Here is a 20,597-nt window from a genome sequence, read left to right on the forward strand (position 1 = left end):
ACCCTGGACGGGAACTATCGAATGACAACCCATTCACCTTTTTTGAGGAAAACAGTAATACCGACCTTTCTCCATGAAGGACCGAAGATCTCTGATACGGTGAGACCATGCTTCCTACAACTTGGATCTCTAGCTGTTACTCATACCCCAACCCAGATAGAGGTTAAATCCAAACACAATTTTCTTTTCCTTTAATTACTTCTCTAACCTGCTAAAACCCCTGATCTAATTTCAACCAAACTCCCATTATCAGCCCTTGGCCACTTCTGCCCACTGTGATGCAGAGAGTTCAATCTGTTATCCCTCAAACATTTCTGATGTAGATGTGAAAACTCAGTGGGTGGGGGCCACCTGCTATTTTATGATGATTGGGTGTCAATTCCTCACAACACTTGAATTGCTAAATATTTCGATTTAAATGACGGAGTAACAAGAGACAGGTTCAGGAGCCAGCAAGCTGCAATAGGCTGGCCCATCTTAATAGTCCTCCTTAATTGAGACAGAAGAAGTTTGGGATTCATTGTCTTGAAACCTCAAACCTTTGCTTTTGGGAAACCATACGACGGATTGAAAAATCCCGGAAGAGAAAGATTCCCAACAGTGAGGTGAGAGATGCCTCTTTTTCTGATTTTAGTTGTCACTATACCACACTTTGGGGTTGAAAGGCAACTGGAGTAAAGGCAAGCCTATATGCCCACAAAAACCAGGAAATCCACCAAAATGCAGGTGCGATTCATGATCCAATGCCGATGGACCAATCACCACGGCCGATATGACGGGGGCTGCGAGGGTGAGAGTCCAAGCCAGGGTCACAAGACGGTTCTGCTAGGCAGAGAGATCCCACACGATAGGTAGGCCCATGGGCCTCAGCAAAGGAATGGTTCCCAGGTCAGGGTCCCACACAATGGGATTTCTTTCACTGCACCCCGCACTCTTTGGGGTTTTCTGTGTCTTCTCCCTCGAGATCTTGGGTTAACTGCTTTTTCTGCTCAATCTCCACCTACAGAGAAAAAGTACAAGGAAACATAATCATGAAAAAGAGGAAAGGAAAAAGGACATGAAACCATATTTTGGAGGCACTTCACTATCCAGAGGAACTTGCCAATTGGTCAGGTGGTAGTGATTTGAATATTTTTTCAGGTTGGCTGTTAAGTGTTTTACAACAACACAGTCTGGCATACATTAATCAACTGATGGCATTTATTGAGTGCTTACTGTGTGCAGAACACTGTACTAAGTATTTGGGAGAGTACAATAGCATTGTTGGAAGACAAGATCCCTGCCGGCAGTGAGCTTACAATCTATTGGAGGTGCATACAATCTAGCTCATTTCCTCCTTTCTCCATCTTCCCTCATCATCACCATCATTTATGGTATTTATCAAGCACTTATTGTCCACTGAGCACTGTAATAAGTGCTTGGGAGAGTACAGTATTTAGAAGAGAAGACACATACCCTGCCCACAATGAGTTTACAGTCTAGAGGGCCTCTGCTTTTCTCTCCTTCCTCTCCTTCTCTTCCCCTCCATGAAAAAGTTAAATTCTGGAACCCCAATAGGCAGCTAACCCCACATTAACTTGGAAACAAAATGTGGTGTGGTTGGGTGAGCTAGTCAGTGGACTCAAGCCCAATTACTGCTTAATATGTATAAATGTCCATTTTGGAAGATGACATTCTTGATGGTGAGATGGCATCTGACTGTGCTAGTATTATTGAGAAACAATCTTTAGCAAACTGCACTCACTAAAATAAGGTAGGTGAAGCTTTCTGGCCCCTTGTCATCCAAGGTGAGGTGGTTAACCTTCAATTAGGGTGTTCCGATGCCTCGGGAGCTGGCCAAGACATGGCCATCTCTCCCTTAATGAGAGGCCAGAATGAGGTTTACCTATGTTTCATCAATCAATCATTCAATCAGTGGTATTTATTGAGTGCTTACTATGTGCAGAGCACTGTACTAAGCACATGGGAGAGTACAACACAATGGAGTTAGCCTACACATTCCCTGCCCTCAACAAGCTCACACTCTACAGGACAAGCTGGATTTAGTTTAAGATTGGGGGAAGGGAACGGTATATCCCTCAGTGAGCTAATGGGGATGGTTTCTGGGGTCTGAGTCATGCTTGCCACCTGTTCTCCTTTGCCCAGTGTTCCCTGGGATGAGGGTGGTATCATCCTGAAGCCTCTAGAGATCTGTCCCCGTTACTATCAAACTTGATGGGTTCTATTCTTTATGTTGTTTTATATTTTTACTATTCCATCTACCCTATTGTGTCTGTCACCAAACCCTTCCCCACCTGATTTTTAGATTGTTTGGCTCCTGGAGGGCAATAAGCTGTGTCTAACTCTGACTTGGGTATTTTTTCTCACTGCTTAGTATAGTGCACTGCACACAGTAAGCACTTAATACTACTTGGGAAACAGCATGGCGTAGCGGATGGAGCACGGCCTGGGAGCCAGAAGGTCATGGGTTCTAATCCTGGCTCTATCACTTGTCTGTTGTGTGACCTTGGGCAAGTCACTTCACTTCTCTGTGCCTCAGTTCCCTCATCTGAAAAATGGGGATTAAAACTATGAGCCCCATATAGGACAGGGACTGCGTCCAACCTGATTTCCTTGTATTCACCCCAGCGCTCAGTACAGTGCTTGGCACACAGTAAGTGCTTAACAAATACTACAGTCATTATTATTACTACTCCTAGTACCTACTAAGAGACAGCTGGGAGGGAGAGTGGAAGCTCGTTATGGGAAAGGAATGGTTCTGCTAATTCTGCTGCACTGTACTCTCCCAAGCACTTAGTGCACTTAGCACAGTGCTCTGCACATAAGTGCTCAATAAATACCATTGATTGATTGACTGGAAGCATTTCGTGGCCATTAACCGAATATCTCTAAAAGACCCCATGAGCAGCAGGTTCTGCTCTATCCTTACCCAGTTCTTCAACCACTGTTGCATCACCATTTCCCTGATTTGCTCTTTCTTCCCCAACAAAACAGCCACTATCCTGATTCAGGCATAAATTGTCGCCCAGCTCAGCAACTGTGTCAGCCTCCTCAGGGCCCGCCCCCGGCCTCCAATCTCTCCCATCTCCAGTCCAAACCTCAAACCACTACCCACATCATTAAAAAAAAAAATACCCTTATTCTCGACACTTCTCCTCACTCCTCTGGTAGCTACCCACAGGCAGCAGAAGCTCCTGACCATCAGCTTTAAGGCACTCAATCAGTAACTCTCCTTCCTGCTTATCCACTTTCTTCTCCCACTACACCCCAGCTCACATGCATCGTTCCTCTCAAGCTAACCTTCTCACTTTGTTTTGTTCCCATGTCTCTTACTTCTGATCTCTGCCTGGAACTCCTTTCCTCTTCAAATCCACCAGACCACAATTCTCCCTATCTTCAAATCCCTGTTAAAATCACATCTCTAGACTGTAAGCTTGTGATGGGCAGGGAATGTGGTATTCTGTGGTACTGTACTCTTCCAAATGCTTAGTACAGTGTTCTGCACATAGTATGTGCTCAATAAATATGACTTAGCGATTGATCTCCTCGGGCAGTGTTTGGTGTTTGGTCAGACTCCGTGGGAAACATTTGGGCTAGCACAGTCAAGGCCGATCCCTACTCCATCCTGTCTCTTTAATTGCACAGCGCTGGCATAGTGCCAACCCCAGGTGGGAGGAAGATAGACCTGCCGGAGGAAGGAGGCCTCATTGCAGTAACAAGATTGTATGATGAACGACCGCCAAGGACATACCGCCTCGCGAATCTTGGTGCCCCAGAGATATCAGGAAGGGAGTATCGAGCCAGGTGGCTGATGCCTCCCCGCCCCCCCCCCCCCGCCACCCCCATACAGGGCCCCCTTTGTTCTTGGCACACCAGAGGGGATATAAGGCAGTGCATGCAGGAGGAGGATGTGGTGTGATCTCTCCAAGTCCGCCGGCTGCCATGGACTGTTCTGTGGGAAAGTCCCCCCGCACTCCACTCTAAATAAACCGTCAACCTGGATTTATTCGCCTCTTTCTTCGGTATTCCATTACAATAGATATACGGGGGACGGGTAGTCTACCCAGGCTCCAGTCCTGCCAGTACAGGCAGCCCTCCCAAATTCAATTTTCTTCACTCCAGGTCACAAATCCCAGTGACCACCACAGCACTTCAGCACCAACTACAAACTTATGCACTCATGCCCCCATGACTTTATAGCCCTTCCGTGCATACTGACTTACGAACCCAATTTTAAACTGATATCGATCTTCATAGCCATTTTTCCTTTCTCTTCTATCTGTAACTCATCCTCACTAAACTGTAAAGCCATTGAGTGCAGGGATCATTTCTTCTAAATCTGTTTTACTCTCCCAAGCTATATACTCTCTATAGGGCTCTGTATATAGTATTTAATAAATCTTATTAATTGATGGACTGATATGATACTCAGGTTGACTTTGGGAAAAGGTGGTGTTGGAGGAGGTCTTTTCTGTTTACAAAACTATTTGGAAAAGTAAAAAAAAAACCAAAACTGAGAACAAAAACGAAAAGGGTAAACAGCAAACAAACTCTAAAGCAACAGATGTGGAAACCTAAACAAAAATGGGGAAAGGAAAAATAAGAAGCCTGTTTAAGAATGAGCCTTCCTTTTAAGAAAAGTAGCTCTACATTTCCCAGCCAATAGAGACTTGAAGCCCATAGTTTAAAGTTGAATGATTGAATGAATGAGGAGCTAAACCATAGGTCTAACCCCATTCTCTTAAAAAGCCACACTGGAAGAGACAATGCTTGTATACTTCAGAGCGGAGAAGCAGCGTGGCCTAGTGGAAAAAGCATGGAACTGGGAATCAGGAGATCTGGGTTCTAATCCCAGCTCTTCCACGTGCCTGCTGTGTGATCATGGGCAAGTCACTTATCTTCTTGTTGCCTCAGTTTCCTCACTGGTAAAATAGGGATTCAAAGCCTGCCCTTCTTTCCCCTTAGACTGTGAGTCCTGTGTGTTGGATCTGATTGTATCTACCCTAGTATTTAGCATAGTGCTTGGAACATAATAAGGACTTAATACCACAATTATTTTTATTTTTACTATTGGAAAACTATTTGGAAAAGTAAAAAAAAAACCAAAACTGAGAACAAAAACGAAAAGGGTAAACAGCAAACAAACTCTAAAGCAACAGATGTGGAAACCTAAACAAAAATGGGGAAAGGAAAAATAAGAAGCCTGTTTAAGAATTAGCCTTCCTTTTAAGAAAAGTAGCTCTACATTTCCCAGCCAATAGAGACTTGAAGCCCATAGTTTAAAGTTGAATGAATCACCCCAAAGTCATTTACAAAATCAATATTCCAAGGTTAAAGCCCCTGGAATACAGAATGTAAACACTTTTAGTGACATGCTTCTTTTCAGGTCGAAGGTCAAGGGCCATATTCAGACAAACAGGCAACTCCTGAAGGAGCCTAAGCACCCAGAGCCTCAGTTTTCTGGCATCCTCTTGCAGGGAGTCAACTGGTTGGTTGACCAACCAACCAACCAACCAATCAATGGTATTTACTGAGTGCTTACTATGTATAGGACACTGCACTAAGTGCTTGGGAGAGTACAACAGAGTTGGTAGATAAGCAGCATGGCTCAGTGGAAAGAGCCTGAGCTTTAGAGTCAGAGGTCATGGGTTCGACTCCCAGCTCTGCCACTTGTCAACTGTGTGACTGTGGGCAAGTCACATAACTTCTCTGTGCCTCAGTTGCCTCATCTGTAAAATGGGGATTAACTGTGAGCCTCACGTGGGACAACCTGATTACCCTGTATCTCCCCCAGCGCTTAGAACAGTGCTCTGCACATAGTAAGCGCTTAACAAAATACCAACATTAGATGCATTCCCTGCCCATTAAGAGCTTAAAGTCTAACCTAGTCACACATCTCTCAGTATTAAGGACTTGGGCTAAGCTTCTGATGATGCTATGATTTGGTTTTGATTTAAAACAACAGCAACAAAAAGAAATAGAGAAACACAGAATCCAATGTTTCCTTGGAAGATAAATAGCATTTTATGTCTCATGCCAACATTCGGGTTTGCAGGAAAAACTTAGGGTTGGGTGAGTTTTTCATTTAAATCATTCCCTCTAGACCGTAAGCTCCTTGTGAGCAGGGTATGTTTCAACCAACTCTGTTGTGTTGTACTCTCCCAAGTGCTTAGTACAGTGCTCTGCACACAGTAAGCTTTCAGTAACTATGATTACCCAGCGTTTAGTACAGTACCTGGCACATAGTAAGCACTCAATAAATGATTGATTGATTAAATGGTAGCCTGATTTTTAAGATATAAAGTCTCACCATTCCCTCTCCCCCATGGATGCCAACTCGATGGGTTGATGGGAGTCATCATTTCCCAGGGCTTCCAGTTGAAGAGGTGATGCCTCATTCATCCCATGTTTCTGACAAGAGGCAGGAACCTCCAAAGGGGACTGAAGAGATTCCCAAATTGGCTTTCAGGACATATCAGCCCTTCAGAGCCTGCCTGTCTCTACCAAGCCCCTCATTCATTAAATCATATTTATTGAGCACTTATTGTATGCAGAGCATTGTACTAAGTGCTTATCCTACTTGCCTTTTTACTTCATGCTCAAATGAAAACTTGCCACCTATTGATCTCCTCTCAACCCTTCCAGGATAAAACAAACAAAAGAACAATCAAACAGCGCAGACCTCTGGAAGGAAATTTGTCTAAGTTGTCTAAGATGTCTCTACTGACACATCACTCTACCCAGTCACTGTATATCATCATGAATGGTATTTATCGAGCCCTTACATGAGCAGAGCACTGTACTAAGTGCTTGGAAGAGTACGGTACACCAGAGTTGGCCAACATGGTCCCATACAATAATAATAATAATGTTGGTATTTAAGCGCTTACTATGTGCAGAGCACTGTTCTAAGCGCTGGGGTAGATACAAGGTCATCAGGTTGTCCCACATGAGGCGCACAGTCTTAATCCCCATTTTACAGATGAGGGAACTGAGGCACAGAGAAGTTAAGTGACTTGCCCACAGTCACACAGCTGACAAGTGGCAGACCTGGAATTCGAACCCATGACCTCTGACTCCCAAGCCCAGGTTCTTTCCACCGAGTCATGCTGCTTCTCTAATCTGTTCTAATCCCATGGAGAGATGCAACAATTCTGCCCTCTTCATGCCTCCGTGTCCCAGTGGCCTTTAGGGCTAATGCTCAGTACCTTTCTCATGCTCCAATTTTGTGTCCCCGGGAAGCCAACTCCTTACCTTTTCATCAAAAAATTTCGATTAAATTGAAAATGAAAATTTCAGGTGCACCATGTGCTTAAATTTGCTGACTATGACTATGTCCTAGTTTTGTGTCGCAAATGTTCTGCTGGACAAACTTCTGAATTAAAGAACTCTGTTTTGCCTACATAATCATAATTATGTTAAATCTTTGAGCCTGAAGGCATGGAAATCAAGTATTGGAAACTAGTTTTTTCTACTCCACCAGGGGGAGCCCTTGATCAAGTGATTATTCAATTTAATAAAAGAACAATTACATTTCTCCAAGTAATATTTTGTTGAAGTACCTTTTTTCTACTGCAGAATATCCTTTTACCTTTGTTTTTGGTCTTTTCTCATGCACACCAGAGGGAGCCAATAAGGACAGGTGAAATTTAAGACCCTGATTCATATTGCTTAACCCCACAGCAGCAATTTGATCTTTTTTTGGCATTTACCCTTCCCTTCTCCCATTCCTCCCCTTTGCATCTTCAAATAATGATAATGATAATAATAATAATGAAAATAATAATAGTGGTCTTTGTTAAATGCTTACTATGGGCCATATATTGTCCTAACTGCTGGGGTAGATACAAGATAATCAGATCCCACACGGGGCTCACGCTCTAAGTAAGAGGGAGATCAGATATTGAATCTCCATTTTGCAGATGAGGTAATTGAGGCTCAGAGAAGTTAAATGACTTGCCCAAGATCACATAGCAGACAGGTGGCAGAGCAGAGATTATTACTACTACCACTAATAACAATTATTATTATTATTGTTATGGCATTTGTTAAACGCTTATTATGTGTCAGGCACTGTACTAAGCACTGGGATGGATAAAAGCAAATCCGGTTGGACACAATCTCTGTCCCACATGGAGCTCACAGTCTCAGTCTTCATTTTATAGATGAGGTAACTGAGGCCCAGGGAAGTGAAGTGACTTGCTCGAGGTCACACAGCAGACAAAGTGGCAGAGCAGTATTGGAACCCTGGTCTTCTGACTCCTGGACCCATGATCTTTTCACTAAGTCACGCTGCTCTCCAGAGAAGAACAGCTAAAGACAGTTTCCTCATAGAACCTCCAACATGCTCCAGTTCTTTCTCAGGGAACTTATTTTGTCTTCCTTCCTTGCCTTATTCAACTAGGCCATAACCCCTCTATCCTGCTCAAGAACATAGAATTCTGTGCTGCAGGATGGCAGATTTCTCCCTCTGTTCGTGAAAGCAAACAAACCCTTTCTAGGTGGGACACTTTCCACCACTGCTAATTCCTCTTAAAAGGTAAAAAACTAAACCAGGGTCAAGATCAGCCCACTACCCTAGCCAGCACTAAGGCGTCCGACTGCTTGGTCTACCTTGTAGCTGTAGTGAGCTGAATAGTTGACCCACTTTCTGACATCAGTCTTGTCCTCCACCGAGATGGATCTGACAGTGGCTTTGGAGGCCGACGTCGTGGGCATGGTGAACTCCACGTTCACGTGGCGGGCGAATACGGAAGGCACTTCTCGGTCTGAGCCAAGCTCCAGGTGGCAGAAGAAGCAGTGAGGGTGGCCGGAAGCTGGTGGAAGAGAAATGCAAAATTACAGATCCAGGCACCAGATGTGGTGAGAAGCGGGGTGGGGGGCATGGGAAAAACCTTGAAGAAATGTATGAAAACTAGTGGAGGGATGGAATTGTTCAGCACAGTAGACAACTGTACGTATTTCTAGAGCACTGATCACCCAGTTGAGGTCTTATGTCAGCAGTAAGTCATGCTTTGTATGTCTCACACCACTTGCAGTAACATGATCTGATTACAGTAGTCTGGTTTCCAAGCAATAAAGCCCTCAGCCCAAAAACACAGAAGTCATCATCCCACATGCTTGTGTCATGAAGGGCAAGAGATCTATAACACACATATCAATGCACAAGGGTTGGAGGTTGGAAGCAACCAAAAGGGAAGGAAGCTGTTGTCTCCCAGTGAAATACCACCCATATCCCTGGAGCAAGAGATTAGGTTTTCTTCCATAGATTTCGTTTTTTACCATACTTCTAAAGTGTTTTATAAACACCAGAACTTACTTCATATTTATTAAGTTTTTTCCTTTCTCTTTTTAAATTATATATATGGTTTTAGAAACCATGCATAATAACTGTAATAATAATAATTGTAGCATTTGTTAAGCACTTACTATGTGGCAAGCACCGTACTAAGCACTGGGGTGGATGCAAGCAAATTGGGTTGGACAGAATTCCTGCCCCACATGGAGCTCACTGGTCTGAATCCTCATTTTATAGATGAGGAAACTGAGGCACAGAGAAGTTGAGTGACTTGCCCAAGCTCACAGAGTAGGTGCAAAGCAGAACCAGGATTAGAACCCAGGTCCTCTGACTCCCAGGTCCGTGTCCTTTCCACTAGGCCACACTGCTTCTCTCCCCTTCTCTCCCCCGATTAGACTTCTCCCCTGTTTAGACTGTAAGCCCATCATTGGGCAAGGATTGTCTTTATCTGTTGCTGAACTGTACATTCCAAGCGCTTAGTACAGTGCTCTGCACATAGTAAGTGCTCAATAAATACTACTGAATGAAGCAATGAATGGACAGAACCCAATCCGGTCATGGAAGAAATGTTTGTGTGTCCACAAAGCTTCTCCAAGAATGTTACTCCTGTGTTTCAGGAAATCTGAAGGTATTTTCAAGTGTGTGTGTGTATTATATATGTGTAGGTATATATGTATATGTATGTACATATGTGCTATATATGTATATACATATAAATATTTTCTTTGCAGAGCTCATACGTACGATTAGGTGAAAATGGTAAAGGAAAACACAACAGCTGGGGGAGGCAGAGGAACAAGGTCTAGGTCTGAAAGGGGGCAAAAGCATTTGTTAAGAAGACTCTTTTGACTTGAAATAATAATTTCTGATCCAGTTTTGCACACGGCAAATCTAACTTGGGTATCGTCACTTGCAGGGCGAGCATTTTCAGAATTGATTTTTAGGGGATCACAAAATCATCTCTAGGATCCAGGCCACTAGCCCATCTGATATTCAGTATTCCGGGCATTTTCAGCCTCCCAGTTCTCACTCCCTCCCCTGACCATATACCCCCTTTACCTCACCTTCCTCATTAAAGTCTTATCAATCAACTAAGCATAGTTACTGAGCACTTACTGTGTGCAGAGCACTGTACTAAGCACTTGGGAGGGTACAACAGAGTAGGTAGTCAGATTGACTGCCCACAGCAAGCTTATTGTTTCCTGTGACTAGGTAGAGTGACAGTGAGGTGAGCGGTGCATTATGAAGCTCTCAGAATTCCTGATCAGAAGCTGTCAATTTGATAAATTCCAGAGCCAACCAGGAAAGTCATATAAGGGCACACAGAAAGTTCAAAATAAGGACCACTGATTGATTGACTGATGATAATCACATAGACTCAACTCCAGGAATGCAAGGGTTCTTGTGGATTTCAGTCCACCTGGAAATGGTACAATAGAAAAGCCTACCTGAGCAGCGTGGCTCAGTGGAAAGAGCCCGGGCTTGGGCGTCAGAAGTCATGGGTTCGAATCCCAGCTTTGCCACTTGTCTGCTGTGTGACTGTGGGCAAGTCACTTCACTTTGTGCCTCAGTTACCTCATCTGTAAAATGGGGACTAAGACTGTGAGCCTCACGTGGGACAACCTGATTACCCTGTATCAACCCCAGTGCTTAGAACAGTGCTCGGCACATAGTAAGTGCTTAACAAATACCAATATTATTATTATTACCTGCAAACTCTTCTTTCTTGGGCTTAGAAACAAAATTGTAAGTCCCTGGGTTGTTAAGAAACATGTCATTTAGGGATTTGGGGTTTTGCCTTTGCAATCCTGGCTAGTGAGAGAGAGAGAGAGAGAGAGAGAGAGTGTGTGTGTGTGTGTGTGTGTGTGTGTGTGGATGTGTGTCTATATACAATTTGAGTGACCAAGAGTGGTATCATTAATTCAGTCAAGAAAATTAGTTTAAAAATTCATTGGCCTTATTAAAAGTCAATTAAGCAGTAAAGCTTGCATTGGTCTGGCTCTGATTCACCACTGCTTCTCCTTCTCCATCTTGTTTTTCCCAAATGAATCGACCAAGCGGAAACAAACAACGGCCTGGAACTCAGCCTTCTGGCCACACAGATCCCAAGAGGAACAAACAAATGGGCATCCAAAAAGCCAGCGAATGCATTTCCCTTAGATCAGTTACCTATCGCCATTTGACCGACTGCCATCTCACCTTGTTCATTATTTCCTTTAGGCTTTAGGGTCAGTCTTACTGAAATGATGGTGATTAAGGAGGAGAAAAACTGAGCATGGACCCCTCTCTCACGACATCCCACGTCCCCAAGACATTGAATCCATATCCAGCTGCCTTGAAAAGTTTGTGCATTGGATGGGCTGGCCAGAAGATTGTGGGTATTCAGTCTGGGTGTTGACAGAGGCATGACATAGCACTGGGTCAGGATAAACAAATGTTGAACTTAATAATATGGGACCAGCCCATCGTTATTTAACTGAGTTTCTCTGCCCAGAGGAGAAACAGTTGGAGACAGACTATCACCCTCCAGTCCCAAAGAAAACAATTCTTTTAACCCATCTGGGCAGGCCCTTAATTTCTAACTGAGAACATGCACACCCACTCCCCAAGGAACACAATACTTAGTGAAACATTTGTTTTGCTCTGTGTCACCAATTAAAACTATCTTCAGGGTGATTTGTGATGAGTAATATTTGAATAAACCTTGGTAAATGTGAATGCAGTCTTTAGAGAGAAACAAAATTAAAGATAATAATAATAATGTTGGTATTTGTTAAGCGCTTACTATGTGCAGAGCACTGTTCTAAGCGCTGGGGTATACAGGGTAATCAGGTTGTCCCACATGAGGCTCACAGTCTTAATCCCCATTTTACAGATGAGGTAACTGAGGCACAGAGAAGTTAAGTGACTTGCCCACAGTCACACAGCTGACAAGTGGCAGAGCGGGGAACCAAATATACCATTACTCAGAAAATGAATGACTCAATACAATTTTACTGGGTGCTCCTCTCAACTTAATAACTCTTTTTGCAAATACTTATACACTGGGAGAACTACCAATACTATTTGCTTGACAATGATGTCTGTCTCCCTGTGTAGACTATAAGCTCCATGTGGGCTGGGAACATATCTACCAACTATGTTGTAGAATACTCACCCAAGTGCAAGTGCTTACTCCAGTTCTCTGCACACAGTAAGCACTCAATAAAGACCACTGATTGACTGAGGAGTTTCTTGTGACTGTTGCCACTTAACTACACTTATGGAGATGATGAAAATCCTAGTATCCTCAGACATCCAAGACACTATAGTGTAATCCAGTGAATGAGTGCAAGAAATTCACCAAAGTGCACATTAATTTTTCCTTTTTTTAATTGCATTTAAGTGCTTTCTATGTGTCAATTAGGAGGGAGAATAGATATTGAATCCCCATTTTGCAGTTGAAGAAACTGAGGTGCAGATAAGTTAAGTGACTTACCCAAGGTCACACAGCAGGCAGGTAACAGAGCAAGGATATCCTCCCTCCTCGCAAGTGCCACCCCCTCCACCTGTGCTTCAGACCCCATTCCCGCTCACTTTATAAAAACTATCGCCCCCTTCCCTCCTCCCCTCCCTAACTTCTATCTTTAACCACTTACTCTCCAATGGCTTCTTCCCCTCTGCCTTCAAACATGCCCACGTCTCCCCCATCCTAAAAAAACCCTCTCTCGACCCCACTTCCCCTTCCAGTTATCATCCTATCTCCCTCCTACCCTTCCTTTCCAAACTCTTAGAACAAGTCATCTACACTCGCTGCCTTGAATTCCTCAACTCCAACTCTCTCCTGGACCCCCTTCAATCTGGCTTCCGTCCCCTCCACTCCACCGAAACTACCCTCTCAAAAGTCACCCATGACCTCCTTCTTGCCAAATCCAATGATTCCTACTCTATCCTAATCCTCCTCAACCTCTCAGCTGCCTTTGACACTGTCGACCATCCCCTCCTCCTCCACTCTTTATCTCATCTTGGCTTCACGGATTCTGTCCTCTCCCGGTTCTCCTCTTAATTTTCTGGCCGTTCACTGTTGGTCTCCTTCACGTGCTCCTCCTCCCCCTCCCATCCACTAACAGTAGGGGTTCCTCAAGGGTCGGTTCATGGCCCTCTTCTGTTCTGCATCTATACTCACTCCCTTGATGAATTCATTCACTCCCACGGCTTCAACTATCATCTCTACACAGATGACACCCAAATCTACATCTCCTCCCCTGTTCTCTCCCCCTCCCTCCAGGCTCATATCTCCTCCTGTCTCCAGGACGACTCCACCTGGATGTCTGCCCACCACTTAAAACTCAACATGTCTAAGACTGAGCATCTTATTTTCCCTCCCAAACCCTGTCCTCTCCCTAAACTCCCTGTCACTGTGGATGGCACGACCATCCTTCTCATCTCACACGCCTGCAACCTTGGTGTCGTCCTTGACTCGGCTCTCTCATTCACTCCACACATCCAAACCATCACCAAAACCTGCCAGTCTCACCTTAACAACATCGCCAAGATCTGCCCTTTCCTCTCATCCAAACGGCTATTGTGCTGGTACAAGCTCTCCTAATATCCTGACTGGATTATTGTGTCAGCATCCTCTCTGATCTCCCTTCCTCCTGTCTCTCCCCACTCCAGTCTATTCTTCATTCCGCTGCCCAGACCATCTTCCTACAGAAACTCTCTGGGCATGTCACTCCCCTCCTTAAAAACCTTCAGTGGTTGCCTATCAACCTTCGCACAAAAAACCTCCTCACTCTTGGCTTCAAAGCTCTCCATCCCCTTGCCCCCTCCTACCTCACCTCCCTTCTCTCTACTCCCACCCCTTACACTCTGCTCCTCTGCCGCTCACCTCCTCACGGTCCCCAGTTCATGCTTATCCCGACGTCGACCCCTGGCTGACCGCTGTCCTGGAATGCCCTCCCTCCTCACATCCACCAAAGTAACTCTCTTCCCCTCTTCAAAGCCCTATTGAGAGTTCACATCCTCCAGGAGACCTTCCCAGACTGAGCCCCCCTTCCCTCTGTTCCCCCTCCCCACCCCCCACCCTTTGCTCTTCCCCTTCCCCTCCCCTCAGCACTGTGCTCATTTGTATATATTTATTACCCTATTTATTTTGTCAATGAGGTGTATATCTCCTTGATTCTATTTATCTTGATGATGATGTCTTGTTTTTGTTTTGTTCTGTTTTGCTTTGCTATCTGTCTCCCCTGTTTAGACTGTGAGCCCATCACTGGGCAGGGATTGTCTCTATCTGTTGCTGAATTGTACATTCCAAGTGCTTAGTACAGTGCTTTGCACATTATAAGCGCTCAATAAATACTATTGAATGAATGAATGATTAGAACCCAGGTCCTCTTGATCCCAGGCCTGAGCTTTATTCACTAGGCCACACTGCTTCCTTTCTCTACTTTATGATGGGCAGTAGTAGTGAAATGAATGGAATAAACAGTCTTTTCTACTCTGCAAATATAAATTACAATTTACTTGAATTAATGGCTATATCAAAGGCTGCTATTGTGTACTATCATGAATCAGATAGTATAGCAAATTTAAGTATAGTAGAAAGCTGATTATCTGAATCTTGAATACCAAAATGACTGATGATTCATCCTGAGATAATAAGAATAATAATTTTGAGGTTTGTTAAGCTCTTATTTGTCAAACCCTGGGGTAGATTCAGGATAATCAGATCAGACACAATGATAATGGTGGTATTTGTTGGGTGCTTACTCTTTGCTAAGCACTGTACCAAGCACTGGGGTCGATACAAGATAATCAGATTGGACATAGGATCTGTCCCCTCATGGGGCTCACAGTCTAAGTAGGAGGGAAAACAGGTAATAAATCCCAATTCAGCAGATGAGGAAACTGAGGCACAGAGAAATTAAGTGATTTGCCCAAGGTTACACTGAGGTAGATAGTGGAGCTAAGATTAGAACCCAGGTTCTCTGACTCCCAGGCCCAGGTTCTTTCCACTGTTATGCTGCTTCCTTGATGCCTGCCCCACATGGATCTCACTGTCTGAGGGGGAGGGAGAGAACAGATCTTTTAATCCCCATTTAATGGATGATGAAACCAAGGCAAGTGGTGGAGCTGGGATTAGAACCCAGGTCTCCTGACTCTCAAGCATGTGCTCGTTTGACTAGGCCACACTGTTTTTCATAATACAGTCGCACACATTAAAAATATAAGTGGCTAAACAAAACTGAGATTGGGCCTTTCACAGCCAACTCAATTATATTTGGTTGCCTGAATTCTGATTCTCCAAACTAGGTTCAGACCCAGCTAGTTAATCAAAATCAGCTTTCTACTACATGTTCAACACAAGTTGGCCAAATTGGTGAAAAATCCACTAAAGAAGTAAAAAAAAAATGATTGAGGGTTAACAATAATTATTGGGACAGAGGATATCCAATGTTGCAATTTTTTTTAATAGTATTTGTTAAGTGTTTTTTCATGGTACTTGTTAAGTGCTTACCACGTGCCAGGCACCGTTCTAAGTGCTGGGGTAGATACAAGATAATCAGGTTGGACTAAGTCCCTGTCCCACATGGAGTTCATTATCTTAATCCCCGTTTTTACAGATGAGGTAACTGAGGCCCAGAGAAGGGAAGTGCCTTGACCAAGGTCACACAACAGATAAGTGGTGGAGTTGGGATTAGAACCAGAGTCCTTTTGATTCCCAGGCCTGGATTCCAGGCCTTCCTGCCACTAAACCATGCTGTTTCACAATTTTGGATGGCCTGGGAGTCAGAAGGACCTGAGTTCTGATTCTGGCTCTGCCACCTGTCTGCTGTGTAAATTTAGGGCAGACACTTAATTTTTCTGTGCTTCAGTTACCTCATCTGTAAAATAGGGATTACAACTGTGAGTCCCATGTGGGACATAAACTGTTTCCAAACTGAAAAACCTGTATCTACCCCAGCACTTAGAACAGTGATTGACACAGAGTAAGTGTTTAACAAATAATTTCTTCCCTTTACCGTCATATGGTCTCTAACAATTTAAACTAGGACCCCCTCATATCACTTTTTACCACCTCTACATTAAACAGAAACGCCACACCATTGGCTTTAAAGTACTCAATCACCTAGCCCCCTCCTACCTCAACTCGCTGTTCTGTTACTGCAGCCCAGCATGCTCACTTACTCCTCTATTGCCAACCTACTCACTTTACCTCAAGCTCATCTATCTCACCACTGACCTCTTGCCCATGTCCTGCCTCTGGCCTGGAAGCCCTCCCTCTTCATATTTAACAGATAGTTACTCTCGCCACCTTTAAAACCTTATTGAAGGCACATCTCTTCTGTGATTAAATCCTCATTTCCTCTTCTGCCACTGCCCAAGCTACGAATGGAATGGGTATGCCCCTGCTTGACTTTTCCTCCCACAGCCGAGACTGGCAGAGTACTGAAAACTCTCCAGGTCAGGTCCTGAGAGGGGACTAAGCACTTGGGAGAGTACAATATAACAGAGTTAGTAGACATGTTTCCTGTCCAAAATAGAGCATGGGCCTGGGAGTTAGAAAGTCATGGCTTCTACTCCCGGCTTCACCCCTTGTCTGCTGTGTGACCTTGGGCAAATCACTTCACTTCTCTGTCCCTCAGTTACCTCATCTGCAAAATGGGGATTAAGACTGTTAGCCCCATGTGGGAAATGGACTATGTCCAACTCGATTTGTTTATATTGATCCCAGCACTTAGTTCAGTATCTGGCAAATAGCAAGCACCTGAACAAATACCATAATTATTATAATAATAATTATTATTATTAAGGAGCATATAGCCTAAAAGGGGAGACATGAAGCCCGTCAAACGGCAGGGACTGTCTCTATCTGTTGCCAACTTGTTCATTCCAAGTGCTTAGTACAGTGCTCTGCACATAGTAAGCGCTCAATAAATACTATTGAATGAACATTAAAATAAATTATGGCTTCTCCTTATCATTGGCTTTAAAGCACTCAATCAGTCGCTCCCTCTACCTCACCTCACTAATCTCCTCTGCCAGGCTGCCAACCCCTTTCCCTCATCCTCCCCATAGCCTGGAACTCTCTCCCCCTCGATATAAACCAGACCACCCCTCTCACCCTCTCTTTAAAGCCTTATTGAGGTCACATCTCCTCCAAGAGGCCTTCCCCAATTACTCCCTCTTTTCCCTGGCTCCTGCTCCCTTCTGCTTTGTCTATGCAGCTAGATCTCTGACCTTTGGGCAACTGAAATTCAACCCACCCTCAGCCCCAAAACACTTATGTACATATCTATAAATTATATATTATAAGTGATCTATCAATATTAATGTGTATCTCCCCTTCTAGACTGTAAGCTCACTGTGGGCAGGGAATGTGCCTGCCCAGTATGTTGTATTGTACTCTCCCAAGCAGTTAGTACAGTGCTCTGCACATAGTAAGGGCTCAATACATACCATTGATGATAAAGATGATGATCCATAAATTCTGGGTTGTAGGTTGAAGTTGGGGTGAATACAGAGGACTTAAAGGCTACAAATTGAAGTTCACAGGTGACCACAGAAGGGAGAGGTAGTAGTAGGGGGAATGAGGGCTTATATGTGGAAATCCTCTTGAAGGAGATGTGATTTTAATAAGACTTCTGATGTAGGCAGAGTGATTGTCCATCACATATGAAGGGGAAGGGAGTCCCAGGTCTGAGGCAGGATGTGAGTGAGGGGTCAGCGGTGAGATAGACTAGATTGAGTAAGTTGGTGTTAGGGGAGTGAGGTAAGAGTGCTTGATTGTAGTAGGAAATCAAGGAGGTAAGTTAGGAGTGGGTAAGGAAGTTGAGTGCTTTAAAGTCTCTGGTAAGAAGTTTCTGTTTGATGCTGAGGTGGATGGGCAACCATTGGAGGTTCTTCAGAAGTGGGGAAACATGGACTGAACTGTTTTTCAGAAAAATGAACCTTGCAGCAGAGTGAAGTATGGACTGGAGTGGGGAGAGGCAGGAAGCAGGGAGGTCAGCAAGTAGGTTGATGCATTAATCAAGCCAGGATAAGATAAGGCCTTGGATCAGCATAGTAGCAGTTTGGATGTAGAGGGAAGGAAAAATTTTAGAAATGTGAAGGTAGAATCAACAGGATTTGGTGACAGATTGAATAAATGGGTTGAAAGAGAGAGCGATGAGTCAAGGATAATGCCAAGGTTATGGGCTTGGGAGTTAGGGAGAATGTTATTAGTGCTGTCTACAGTGATAGGAAAGTCATAGGGAGGACAAAGTTTAGGTTGGAAGATAAAGAGTTCTGTTAAGTTTGAAGTGTCAGTTGGACATCCAAGTAGAAATTTCCTGATGGCAGGAGGAAATGTGAGACTGCAGAGGAGAGAGATTAGGTCTGAAGATACAGATGAGAGAGATTAGATCTGAAGATACAGATTTGTGAATCATCCGCATGGAAATGGTGGTTTAAGCCATAGGAGTGCATGAGTTCTCCAAGAGAGTGGGAGTATATGGAGAATACGATGGGACCTAGAACTGAGCCTTTGAGGGAATCCCACATTAAGGGGGTGAGAAGCCAAGGAGGAGCCTGCTAAAGAGACTGAGAATGAAAGGCCATAGAGACAGGAGAAGAACCAGAAGAATACAGTGTCAGTGAAGCCAAGTGTTTCCAGCACTCTACTAAGTTCTGGGTTAGTTACAAGATAATCAGATCAGACAGTCCCTTGTTCCACATGGGATTCACAGTCTAAGTAGGAAGGAGGATGCATATTGATTTCTCATTTTACAGATGAGGAAACTGAAGCCCAGAGAAGTTGTGTGACTTGTCCAGGGTCACACAGCAGGCAAGTGGCAGAGCTGGTTTTAGAACTCAGGTCCTCCAACTCCTAGGCCTAAGATCTTTCCCCTAGGTCATGCTGCTTCTCACTCTCACCAACCTTATTTCCCTATTCCCAAATCTTCCCCCATGAGAATAAAAGCTTGAGGGCAGATCCTTTTCCTTACATCCATTTTATCCTCCTACTTTATCAGCTTGTCACCGGCCATACGGTACATATACTTCCTCCCTCTCTCCCACCCTTTCTCACTGGACTCAACAGCACCAGATCCGATTTTAATTTACTCAAGTACCTGAAAGCCACTGTCCTTCAATCAGTCAGTCAATCGTATTTATTTATCACTTACTGTGTGCAGAGTACTGTAATAAGCACTTGGGAGAGTACAATAATAAACAGACACATTCCTTGCCCACAACTAGCTCTCAGTCTAGAGGGGGAGACAGACGTTAATATAAATAAATAAATTACAGATATGTGCAAGAGTCAGGGCTGATACTTTATTAAATCGAGAACAGGAAGCAGCTACTATGTTGCTCAAAAGAGGAGTCCGACATATCTCCCAAGAGGAAGAAAGACAATATGGATTGGTATCCACAGTCCCACTGGGGGGGAAAAAAACAAAAAACAACTACTCACGGTAAAATACTCTGTAGAGATCACTGGCTTACTCACGTATTACATTTCTGCCTATCAGGTTGTGCCCTCAACATACATAATATGATGGCTTTTAAAGCTGTGGTCATCTTGTTAGACCTCTGCCAATGAAATAAAATCAACAGTACCATGCCCGCTGACAGAGAACATCAAGTCAAAAACATAGGGAAAGAGCAGAAATGTTCCCAGAATAACCGTCATCTAAACTAGTCCTGGCAATCAGTTCTTTCAAAGGTGAACAGGATTAAGAGTCCGGGTAGAGCCAAATCAATGAGATCAAAATAGAATCAAAGCCTGGACATGAACATTGCTCACAGGGCACTCACAGAATGCGGAGTACTTGGAACGCCAATATGATGAGGGACCAGCAGAGAGACATGCTATGGGCACATGTCTTTCACTTTTTAGCCACTGATGAATCAGTCAATCAATCCATGGTATTTATTTAGGACTTACTGTGTGCAGAGTACTGGACTAATCGGTTGGGAGAGTATAATATAATGATGTACCCCTGTAGAATCGTTTCCGGTCAAACTCCCTAGAAAGTCATGATTTTCAAACACCTCCAAGGGTTGCCCATCCATATTCGCATCAAGCAGTAGTTTCTCTCCTTAGACTTCAAGGCACTCAATCAACTCTCCCCTCCCTATCTCCCTGCTCTCTCATTACAACCCAGCCTGTACACTTTGCTCCTTTAATACCATCCTATTCAGTGCCTCACTCTTATCCTTCACAAAGCTGACCCCTTGCTCACACCCTCCCTCCCCCTTCCTATCCAGCAGATCACTCCTCTCCCCAGCTTCAAAACCCTAAAATCACATTTCCTCCAGGAAGACTTCCCTG

The 20,597-nt window shown here is 44.1% G+C and overlaps 1 protein-coding gene across 4 annotated transcripts in view; it reads right to left on the reverse strand.

Moving 5' to 3' along the window:
• Positions 1–392: 392 nt before the first annotated feature.
• Positions 393–20,597, reverse strand: part of STON2 (stonin 2) — a 164,636-nt gene continuing 144,431 nt past the window's right edge. For 3 of the 4 annotated variants that reach the window (XM_029071751.2, XM_029071736.2, XM_029071742.2), the window contains exons 6-7: positions 8,614–8,816; positions 393–1,000 (exon numbers count right to left, since the gene is read on the reverse strand). In XM_029071751.2, the coding sequence (XP_028927584.1) occupies positions 917–1,000; positions 8,614–8,816 (287 nt within the window). In that variant the 3' untranslated portion in view covers positions 393–916. The remainder of the gene's footprint in view (positions 1,001–8,613; positions 8,817–20,597) is intronic. The other variant, XM_029071754.2, reaches the window with a different exon arrangement.

Source organism: Ornithorhynchus anatinus, chromosome 1 (genome assembly GCF_004115215.2).
Source record: "Ornithorhynchus anatinus isolate Pmale09 chromosome 1, mOrnAna1.pri.v4, whole genome shotgun sequence".
Taxonomy (NCBI): Eukaryota; Metazoa; Chordata; class Mammalia; order Monotremata; family Ornithorhynchidae; genus Ornithorhynchus; species Ornithorhynchus anatinus.